Source organism: Poecilia mexicana, unplaced genomic scaffold, assembly GCF_051168715.1.
Source record: "Poecilia mexicana isolate PSO_F unplaced genomic scaffold, ASM5116871v1 scaffold_15, whole genome shotgun sequence".
Classification (NCBI taxonomy): Eukaryota; Metazoa; Chordata; class Actinopteri; order Cyprinodontiformes; family Poeciliidae; genus Poecilia; species Poecilia mexicana.
Window position 1 is genome coordinate 19,911,240 of NW_028263384.1, and position 11,444 is coordinate 19,922,683.

The 11,444-nt window shown below is 41.0% G+C and overlaps 2 protein-coding genes across 2 annotated transcripts; one reads left to right on the forward strand and one right to left on the reverse strand.

Moving 5' to 3' along the window:
* Positions 1 to 691: 691 nt before the first annotated feature.
* gpr75 (G protein-coupled receptor 75) lies at positions 692 to 3,154 on the forward strand. Its single transcript, XM_088013521.1, has one exon. It carries the CDS (start codon positions 1,511 to 1,513, stop codon positions 3,152 to 3,154), a length of 1,644 nt encoding a protein of 547 aa, XP_087869647.1. The 5' UTR covers positions 692 to 1,510.
* Positions 3,155 to 4,072: 918 nt separating this feature from the next.
* On the reverse strand, positions 4,073 to 11,119 carry erlec1 (endoplasmic reticulum lectin 1). Its single transcript, XM_015008572.2, has 14 exons — positions 10,805 to 11,119; positions 10,529 to 10,633; positions 9,829 to 9,909; positions 9,608 to 9,685; positions 9,464 to 9,527; positions 9,295 to 9,341; positions 7,411 to 7,634; positions 7,181 to 7,322; positions 6,940 to 7,101; positions 6,798 to 6,857; positions 6,068 to 6,192; positions 5,883 to 5,960; positions 5,704 to 5,779; positions 4,073 to 4,869 (listed from the first exon to the last, which is right to left on the reverse strand). Exons 1-14 carry the CDS (start codon positions 10,985 to 10,987, stop codon positions 4,798 to 4,800), a joined length of 1,497 nt encoding a protein of 498 aa, XP_014864058.2. The 5' UTR covers positions 10,988 to 11,119; the 3' UTR covers positions 4,073 to 4,797.
* Positions 11,120 to 11,444: the final 325 nt, after the last annotated feature.

Genomic DNA, 11,444 nt, shown 5'->3' on the forward strand with positions numbered 1-11,444 from the left:
ACTCCTAACATGTTCATCAACAGGTTTTATAGTACCAATAACCAATTTTTCGCCAAGACTATCACATTTAATTAAAGCCATTTATTATATTTTACGGTTGTAACAGACCTCTGACGTTTCTGGCCTCTGGGGGTCTATTTGTTAATATTTCAACTTGGAAATTGTAAGTTCTTGGTGAGGATGGAAAATATTTAAAATTTGCAACAACATAAGACCATAGTACTTTAGCAAATTTGTGGAAATTTCTGTTTTACTAAAAGTCTAATAAAAAAAAAATCAAGGCTGCAATTGTAGCTACATTTGTAACCTTGATGTGCCTCCATTTTTTCCTTCTACTCAACTTTCTGTTAATATTTCTGCACTTAGCACTGTGTTAACGGCTGCTTTCTTTATATAATTTATACCCTATTTTTATTAGCAGTTAAACTCATCACTATTTCAGTAACAATATTATTTAGCTTGCCTAATAATATAGTAACAGAGACATAAATTAACTTATGATGCTGTAATTTATAGCAATGCACGCGATGCCTTCCAATCATCGTAAGAGCAGATTATTAAAGCCAAATATATCTGGCACTATGAAGCATTTGCGTCAAGAGTAGAAATAAATATTCTTGTCTTCAAAATAGATAGGCTGATGTGGGCGATCATTTTTCTTACATATCCATAACAGGGACTACGTGCGTTTTTTCCCCTTTAATAATATGCCCTCACTGGTTGTTCTCACCTTTTTGGATTTTGAGTAAGGAGTAGTTCGTTTTTAAGACGGACCTCTTGGATGCAGTGGTTATGCTCATGCCCAGACACGTAGACGGTGACTTCATACTCATTTTTCAACGCACGTCCAGCGGCTGTCGTGCCTGTGAGAGAATGGATTGATGCACCTCTCGCTGAGAAAAACGAGTCTGCCGCCGACCATAAACGCTCTTGCTCTTTTTACTTAGATTTCTGCATTTCTTTGCCAGCACGCTGCTGTACTGTGCATGAGTTGCTGCTGCTGGTGCTGCTGAGGACATTTTTTTTTTATTCTTTCTTCTAAGCAACGATGCCACACTTACTGCTTTAAAGGGAAGAAAAGCTGTAATCAGATGAGGATGACGGACCCGCGATCGATTACAGGTTATTCTCTTTGCAGATATTTTTAAGCGATTAAACGGGGTATAATTGGCATCCGTTAGGAAAACGGTGATGTGCATGTATTATTTGGATTACTGCAGACTGTGGAGGGTGTGGGGTTCTTAAATAGCTCATAATTGCTCAAAACCAGTCATGCATTATAATCTGTGGAACAAACAGACCAGTAAGCCTTTATGAAGGGTTTATAATTCTAAAATGGGTTGTAAGGCAGCAACATATAGCAATAACTATTTGTTCCTTTGTATCTTTTTTTTTTTTTTTAAGGAATAATGAAGGACTCAGATACTGAGATCATCATGTTCTCCTTCGATGTAGAGGAATATTGCTGAATCTGATGACAGTGGAATCCATGTAAGCATCCAACAATACAATGAACAACACACTTTCACCATCAGACCTGGTGGATGTGCCAAGACAACAGAGCTTCAATGGCTCCGGAGGTATACAGACACCTTCAGGTTGGGCCGTGATCCACACTGCCACCTTGACCTTTTGCTCCCTGCTCCTCATCTTCATCTTTTTTATGGGCTCATATGGCAACCTTGTGGTGTTCCTGTCTTTTTTCGACCCGGCCTTTCGCAAGTTCCGCACCAACTTTGACTTTATGATCCTCAACTTGTCCTTTTGTGACCTGTTCATTTGCTGCGTGACGGCTCCCATGTTTGCACTGGTGCTATTTCTGGACGCCGGGGGAGCTGATGGTGTGTCAAAGAGCTTCTGCTTCGCCTTCCACCTGACCAGCTCGGGGTTCATCATCATGTCCCTGGAGACGGTGGCAGTGATTGCCCTGCACAGACTTCGCATGGTTTTGGGGCAGCAGCCTAACCGCACCGCCTCGTTCCTCTGCACACTAGCCCTCACCGCTCTCCTGTGGACATCCAGCTTCACCATGGCTGCTCTCTTGACCATGCGGGCGTACCCTCGCAGAGATGGGCCTTGCTTGCCGCACTTTGGACTAGGAAGTGGACAAGCCAGGGTTGTGCTGTACGTTTACCTGGCAGACTTTGCATTTTGCGTCGCTGTGGTGTCTGTGTCCTATCTCATGATTGCTAAGACACTAAGAAAAAATGCACAAGTAAGGAAATGTCCAATTATCAGTGTAGATGCCACATGCCCACCTCAGCCTGCACCTCTCATTGCAGCGGGCTTTGAGAACATGCAGTGTGCTGTTCAAGGCCCTCCTTTGTATCGCAACCAGACTTACAACAAACTGCAAAATGTACAGACACATGCATATGCAAACCGGATCAGCCAACCTATAGTCCCAGGAGCAGCCCAAGGAGCCACCTGCTGTCAGATAGTTTCTTCTGTCAACTTAGCCACAGCCAAAGACTCAAAGGCAGTTGTCACCTGCGTGGTTATTGTGTTCTCTGTCCTGCTTTGCTGCCTGCCGATGGGAGTTTCACTGGCGCAGGACGTTTTGTCGCCAAAAAGCAACTTTACACATTACCAGTTTGAACTGTGTGGTTTTGTGCTCATTTTCCTCAAGTCGGGCATCAACCCATTTGTGTACTCGCGCAATAGTGCAGGCCTTCGCCGCCGCGTGCTCTGCTGCATTCAGTGGGCCGCACTGGGTATTCTCTGTTGCAAGCAAAAGACTCGCCTCCATGCAATGGGGAAGGGCAGCCTGGAAGTCAATCGCAATAAATCTTCCCATCATGAAACCAACTCAGCTTATGTGCTTTCGCCAAAGCCACCCAGGAGGCTAGTGGACCAGGCTTGTGGGCCCAGTCGCTCTAGAGATTGCGATAGTAGCCCAAGGGCCACAGGGGTGCGGAAAACTCGCCTCCCAAGCACTTCTACTCCAATGAATACCCGTATTGAGCCGTACTACAGCATTTACAACAGCAGTCCCTCTGCAGGACCCAGTTCCCCTACCAGCCTGCATCCTGTCAGCTCTCAGACATTTGCTTTTGTCAAGTCTTATGTAGCCATGCACTACCACACTCACCAAGATGCACTGCAAGACTTCGACAGCACCTCAGCACACCAGATTCCCATTCCTTCAGTTTGACCACAGAACTTTTTTGGGCAGTTTCACTATGGCTTTAAGTCCAATGGGAATCTAAAGACAACATGGCTCTTTTAATGCATTTGAATCAGTAACTTTATTCTCCTCTGCAGCTTGTCAAAATTATAAGCTTTGCCCCTGACACAGTAAAGAAGAAAACACTTTATTAGGAAGTGTTGATCCTTTTTTTTTTGTTTTGCTCTCATAGATGCAGTTTCACAGAAATGTTGTGCACGCATGTGCCGTTAACCCACAAATCTAAAGGTTTTATTTCAATTATTGCCAAGCACAGCAGCGAGTTGGACTGCTGCAATGCCAGGCTACCAAAATACCCTGCACAAGCCCACACAACCGTCAGTGGCATGTTTTTGCACCTTGAACTTTTCGCTTCTTAAGGAAATGTATTTGTGAACCTCAGACTTTTTAACCCAATAAATGGTCAGCAAGTGCTTTGGATCTGTGGTATGATTTTTTTTTTTAAATACCTTTTTTATATAAATATGTCACTCATGATTCTAACCAGGTTTTGAAAAGATGGCCCTTTACTTAATTCTGTGGATTTCTTGATACTTTTGTAAGACAGTAATGACAAGTTACACTGTTAATATAGTTAACCACTAGACAGCAATGTTTAAAAAAATCCTTTCTGATGTGCCCCCAAAGATCACAATAAAGTAGTTTCATAAGTAAATATTACAATTCACAGAATACCAGCACCCTCTAGTGGTCTGTTATTTGCCATGAGAACCAAATTTTCCATAAATTAAACCTGATGTGTGTTCTGATCTGGCATGCGTTTCCTTCCTTTATAAAGCATGATTGAGGATCCTACAAATGAGCTACACAACTTTGATGTATTATCATTAATGAGTAATCTGTTTGATAAGGTGATATCCCCGTGAAGTAATTAAACTCAACCAATGAACTCCCATGTCATTTTATTTTCTGCATCAAATGCATTGGTTTATGCCCTTTCATACAGCAGCAATAAGATTCCCCAGTGTGCATTTTTTTTATAAAACCACAGAATATCTTTGAACCAATATACATTCTGTACATTCTTCAAATGTTTCATTCAAACTTTTGCTGCTTATGCACATCACACCCTCATGCATAATTTACACTCATTCTGTAAATTGGCAACACACTCACTCTTCCTGCTGCAAAAGGATCCCAAACTTCCTTTTTTTTTTTAATCTGCAAACACAAGTAACCAATTTAAAATCTCACTCAAACACACTCTGAAATGCACAGTAGAGAAAATAAAACCACCATGAGCTGAGTTGATTCCCCTGAATGATTAAAAAAAAAAAAAAAAAAATCCCCTGACTCATCAAATCTTGTTTTCAATTAATCAACTCTGAAGAGAAGCACAGATATGGAGTCCAGGCATTAAATCCACTGCCCTTTGGTGAAGCATGAGCCCCTTCTCACTCAATAAAAGTCAGTTTAAGTCACATCGCGGGCCGCGTCTGTGCTGGGCCGGGGCTCCTGGGCAACATGGAGTCCAGCTTTACAATCAGGTTCAACCACAGTTTTGGCCTTTAGTACAACATCCAAAGTCTCTTCTTTCACCAAACAGACCCCTGTTTAACAAAAGTCCTGTCGTTCTCCATGCCTCAACACCGTCGCCGGATATTTTCAGCTTAAGCGGGGATGGACAGAAGTCCGTGCTCATCAGCTGTGTCGAGAATTCTGCATATGACGGGGGACTCGACCTAAGCAAAGGATCATTAAAAAAAAATTAGATGTCAGTCTGAGTGATGATGTAGCTTAGCAAACTTAGCATATTAAAACTTGTACTCCCATTTATAGGATATTCCCAACCATTTTTAGCGACCAAAAATGCGATATCCATAAACTGTAAAATCAGAACATTGGTTTTTATTGCAAGCTCTGAATAAAACGCTAGCTGGCATTTTTTTCAAGTCCAGAAACTCCAGCCTCCCTTTTCTAGTTTGTTTACTATTTAGTAATATATATCAACTGTTCGGGAACATCATACAGTGAATTCAAAAGTTACACAAAGTAGTGTGCAACCGTCACTAACCTAGCAAATGCATTAATATTAACAGACAGATTAACAGCTTTTTGGAAATCTTAAGTCAAATCAAGGTATTTAAATTTTCTGTTTTAGAAGTGCTACCCACTAGTAACAATGCATTCTACATTTGCAGTTTAAATTACTGTTTTCCTTTTTATCAGTTTAGTACTATAAAGGATCTTTACACCCCACCCTTGTGGGGACTATTGCACTAAATCTCCATCATTTCACAGATGCCTTTTAGATATTTCAGTCAGCCTTGAAACTTCTGAAGGGAAAAAAAAAAAAGACAACTCCGGCAAACCAGAGGGTTAAGGATAATGCTATTGATGGGGGGATCATAATGACCCACATAGCAACCAGGAGAGTACAAACATGCTACATCACTTGTCATCGAGATACTAGCCAATCTACTTACTCACCTTGTGTTTTGTTAAGACCCACAAGTTACTGTCACTTATGTAAAACACGTTACCAATTATGTTCTCAATATAGCAACCGAACCTACCCCAAGCACATATTGACAAGTCTGAGGCTCCATCATGTAGACTGTGACAGCATGGGGAGACTCAGATTCTTTACATCTGTCAGAGACAAATTATGAATTAATTCAAATATTAACATATTAGGTGACTTATGTGGATTTAAAGGGATGTTACTCGTTCCTCCTATAGATTACTGACTCACTTGAGCTTTACGACGACTTGCCTGGGCTTTCCTGTTAGATCACATAAATCCCCGTGTCCATAAAAGTGGGAAACTACTCTATGATGGTGCAAAGAAAAGTGGGGGGTAGGGGGGAAGGAAAAAGGTTTACACTCAAATCACAGTAATTTGAATTCTGGTTCTTAGAGGAAATCAAAATTGCCTACTTGACTTTCTGTGCCCCATCTTCTTTGAGCTGGTAGGATCGGGCAACGTTCTTCTTCGCCCACTCAACGTGCTCCTCTGCATTCCAATTCCCCACCACGACGATGTTCTTCCCTTGTTCTTTGTCCTGAAACACAGATTTACAATACATCTGACAAAGAAAACTGACTTGAGAGAAGAACCTTCAAATTTCTTGGAAAAAAAAAAAAAAAAAAAAGGTTGGCAAACTGACTGTTGAAACCTTTGAAATACAAATGCATTGATCAAGCTAAGATTGATTTCCTGTTTTGTGATTTTGAAAAATGTAATTTTTTTGTCCTTCAAGGACAAATAAGCCGGCATACCCCTCCTCTCGCCTGAAATGTCTCGCTGGTGATAGGCACCAGCACCCCTCCTGATCCCACTAGGGACGTAAGGATGTAAGAAAACGGATGGATGAAGGATATCGTTCTTCATCCACACAGCCACCCTGGCTGACTGATTGGTGCCTTCTTAGTCTAAATCCAGCTGATAAATTAAAAGAATAAAACAACTTTGCTGTAACATATTCAGCCTGATTATATTTACACTAACTCTGTGATTGAATGAATCATAAATATGTCTCAAATGCTGTATAATATCATTTGATTCTAATAAGCATCCGTGTCCTTCCTGTAACTTCTTTTTTAAACATCTCACTGATCCTGAAGATAGCTAACTTTGAGCCTTCAGTTTTGATTCAAGTCATCTTACCTCATGGTACTGATGGACATGTTTTCCATAACAGAATTCATATTTCCACCAGCCCACGCCCTGAAACACACACAAAGATGATCATAAATTACAGAGTAGTTTTAGAAATGATCTTTACGTGTTAAATGAAAACACGTCTCACCCCTTGCAGACAATACAAGCCACTGAGAAACTCCTTGATCAGCTGGTCGTCTGTCAAACGAGAGATGTGTGTCGTTCCCACCGTGACCTGAACCTGCCCCCCAACAGTCATGGGTTTGTGAGTGGAGGTGAAAGCTTCCTCTCTAACCGGTGACACTCCCTCCTGTGACAAAGACAAAACTTGATTAAACTCTGTGAACAGGGGGCGTTGTTTTTATTTTACTTCTCGTCGATTCGCTCACCTCTCTGATGTCCGCATTGGTGCTGAAGGGTGGTTTAAGCAGCTCCTCTTGCTCTTTATCTAACTGTGTGAGCCTCTGGGGCTGCAGGGGGGAGCCCTCCAGAGCCTGGCAGAAGATGGCATTCACTGGGGAGGATTTGAATCTAAGGAACATGCATCGAGTTAGGAAACGATTTCATTCCAGAGAAACACAACATGAAGTTCTTCTAAAATACTTCTTTAGAGTCCTACCTGTATTTTGGGTGTGCGCACAGCAGAGGTGTCAACACCACGACCTCATATTCACAGGTGGTAACCTCGGCGATGGACAGAATCTCATGTTTGGCTTCTGGATGGCAGACGTACAACACGGAGGTGGAGCGTGGCAGGTTCTGCTTCAACGTACACGGAGTCCCGTATCCCATTTCCACTGAGTAGTATGGAGTCAGCTGACCTTCGATGTTTTTACTGGGCACCTACACAGCAAATTTAAAATAAAATGGAAGTAACAGATGTGAACAAAAATCTGAATGGCAATTTAGTTTCAGTATAAGGTAAAGTAAGGTAAGGTAATTTTATTTATATAGCACATTTTCTGCAACAAGGCAATACAAAGTGCTTTACAGGAAATAAAAGGAAATACAAACAAAAATAACAAACCAGAGGGAAGAGCAAAAGAAGAAAAATAATCTAATGTAAAGTATGTAAACTAAGTGCTCCTGTTCAGGGTTGCTAAGTATGCTCTGGTCTAATTCCATTTCTGGGTTGGAAGAACAGGAGTCTGAAAAGAAGTCTAGATCCAAAAGTGTCCTCTGGGCTTCTGGTCTCTGCATCTAGATAGTGGGTACTCTCCAATTTCTGAAAAAATAAGCTAAAGAGTGACTTATCTAATTCCTTTTCTGGGTTAGAAGTGAGTACTCCACAGTCTCTAAATAATGATAGTGATCTAAGGATGAATCTAAGAAATGTTGTATTGGTCTAGGTAGTGAATACTCCACAGTTTCTAAAAAAAAAATGAGCCAAGTTCTAAGTTTGTTCTAAATCCTTTTCTGGATTAAAAGTGAGCAGTCACAGTTTCTAACAAGAAGCAGTATAAAAGTAACTAAGTGGTGACTGTTCCTGTTCTGGATTCTAAGTTCATAGTAATTCTAATTGTAAGTCTAAGTCATTTTCTGGTATGTATAATATTCATCTAAATAGTGCACAGTTTCTGATATTACTAATAAACTAAAATAATCCTTTTATGGATTAAATAGTGAGTACTCCACAGTTTCTAACAGGTTAAAGGATAAAAAAGAGGAAAGGACACATCAGGGCACATGGCAACATTCAGACAAAACAAAGGGCAAAACAAAGACATGAGTGAAGGCGGTGACATCTCGGGGCCATGAAAAACCATGTTGCTCAGCCTCCCGGCAGAAGTGAGATAAGATGTTGTTATCAAGGCATGATGGCCTTGGGAGCGCTCAGCTCCACAGCTGCATGGATAACAGGAGGGGGTGAGGTGGGAAGGAGCATTATGTTTCAAGGAGATTGGAAATATGCAGCCCTTCCAAGGCAACACGGGAAAAACCAATTCAGATACAGAATGTCTTAGTTCGGGTAGATTATAAATTTCAATCTTCCCTAAAGTCTCTCCGATACATCTCAGTTCCCAATTATCCAAATTAGTTTGGTCGTTCCACTGAGCCGAAACTAGCAACTTCTCCAAGATCGATTCCATCCGGTTAGTGAGTTTTAGAGTCCTCAGCTGGGCTGCGAGTCTCAGCAAGACTCACATCCAACTTGCGTCTCTGTCCACACCAACAGTCTGAGTGTTCGCTAGTTTGGCCAAGTCTGTCACAAATTTGTCGATAAGCCAGGTATCTGCAAGTTTCAAACAGCAGAAATCCTGTTATCATGAATAAATCCAGGGTGTATCCCGCCAGGTGTGTCCCCGCGGGACAAGAGGGCTCTCCTGTGCCCAGTCTTCTCGTTGGGAAAATTTGATCAATTGCACTGAGAGACCGGTTGACCAGATCCATAATTTGTTGATTTGAAAGATGTGCAGAAGAGAAAAAGACAGGAAAAAAAAAAAAACAGAGTAAGCAGAGAAGGCCAGGGCAGGGAGGGAGCAGAAGTAAGTATACTACTTACTTCTATTTGTGAAGCTGTTTTAGCATTTTCTTTCTCTTCATCTTGATCTAAAATAAAAAAAAGAAAAAAAAAGGTTAGTCACAACTCGTACTCAAGTCAAAAATGAGTCTTAGCTCATTTCAGAAATCAAATAACAGAAATCGAGATGTGAAGTCACAATATACCCCACCTGTATCAGCTGACTGACTCCTCTGTTCCATATTCCCCAGGTAATACTCCTGAACACTGATCTTCTGTGGAAGCACACATTATAATTTTAGGATCAACATGCTGGCTTCCCATTCATGTCATGTTGATCTCTCAACCCACTCACCTGCCCCGTCTCCTTCTCTTCATGATACTGCCTGACATGCTTCCCGTGGCACACTTCATATGTCCAGTAAGACTCAATCTACAAGGTTGCATTAAAAATCAAGAGGCTTACATTTATCAAAGACTCCTTCCCCAAAACCCCCCAAAAAAGATTATTTTCCGTCATGGTCTGCTAACGTTGCATGAACTCTAACTGAAGACAGTTTCAATTTCATGTCTCACCCTGTAGGAGCAGCTGCTTCGTTTGAACAGCGGCTCCAGAAGTTCTCCTGGACTGGGACCACCGTACCCCTTATCATCATCCTGAGACACCAACGATCAAATTAGACAAGCAACACAGCAGCACTTTAAAGAGTGAGACATCAAATCATTAAAAGGTTTCTGTTATATTGGTGCAAAATTAATGCAGCTACACAGATCTTTTGTGCCTTAATATAATGCAATTTTAGCTGTACTATTAGTATCTAACTTTCAACTCTGCCATTTCATCTATATTTGTCCTAATGTAAATAATTTAAACTGAATACTTGAAAATAAAACTTTCACTATGATGAATCTGTAGATTTCAGCTTTGTGTCCCATGCTTTTTAGATCATTATCTTTCACTTTGTAAAAGTTGTTTCTTTTTATTACTTTCAACCATAGTGGAAGAATAAGTATTGAAACTTCACTCTGTAGTACTTACTGTGTGTGTGATCAAATAAGTCACAGAATTGCTATCAGATTGGTTTGGTGGACAAAATGAAAAACTATATGCTTCTAAAGGTGTCTTAAGATCAGCAAGACTTCCACAATTAAATACTTTGTGCCACATGGGGGGTTAATTAATTTATCTAATGAAGTAAGGAAGCGTTTCTTCCGATGATTAAATATAAAAAGATGAAGGGTTTACACCCTGAAGTTGAACCAATGTATTGCTCACCTCTTCCCCATTTGCCAGTGAAGGCAACAAACATTTGTACTTCTCCTTTTCAGTTGTTGTCACGATGACGAAGTCATCTTCACTGTAAAGTGCACCTGAAGTTGGCTGCAAAACGGGGGAAGAAAAAAAAGAATCACAATAACGTTTGGGATACAAAAAGAGGACCTTAACGTTGTAGCTTAGGGCTGCTTCCAACCTAAACTAGTAACGTTCGTGTATGATCAGGTTCTTACAGTTTTAAAAAACAATGTTCTATAAAGCAAGCAGGAAGCCTACCAGTCTGAATTCAGCACCCGGCCAGGTTATTTTGAAAGGAATCTCATCAGTAAATGAGGGATACCCCCCTCTGTTTGCAGAGACGCCGCAGCAGACCCCCAATAGTCCTCCAAAAAGGACCAACATCAGCCCAGCCATCGTCTCTCCTGCCCGGCTGCTTAGTTCCTGCAGCCCCCTCCGCATGTTCGCTGAAAGCCTCTTTACCTCCCACTCGCTGCTGGATAAATCACTTAAAAGATACTTCGGTTTGGCACACGTAAGGAATAACAGTGGGAGGCGGATGTCAACACTACGCCAAACACAGGAAGTGACCTGTATGGCTGCCACGTCGTTTTCCGTCTTTGCGTTTAGCACAGTAACAACACTGCCCTCTGGTGGCAAAAAGTAGGAGCTTGAATAAATAAATAAATAAATACCCGGAAGTTAAAGTGCGTTTATTGGACCGTATTTATAAAATAAATACAAATAAAATTAAATAATTATGTTTTATATGTACACAACTGTACTTTACACGATGTGTACGTTTATAGGTACAGTATAAATAAAGTTTTTCGGAAGAGAGTCAAAAGCAAGTTTTTCGGGGCTTAATAAACGAGAAAACTTACAGATGTACAAAGGTTCACATAATTTGAAGACTTCA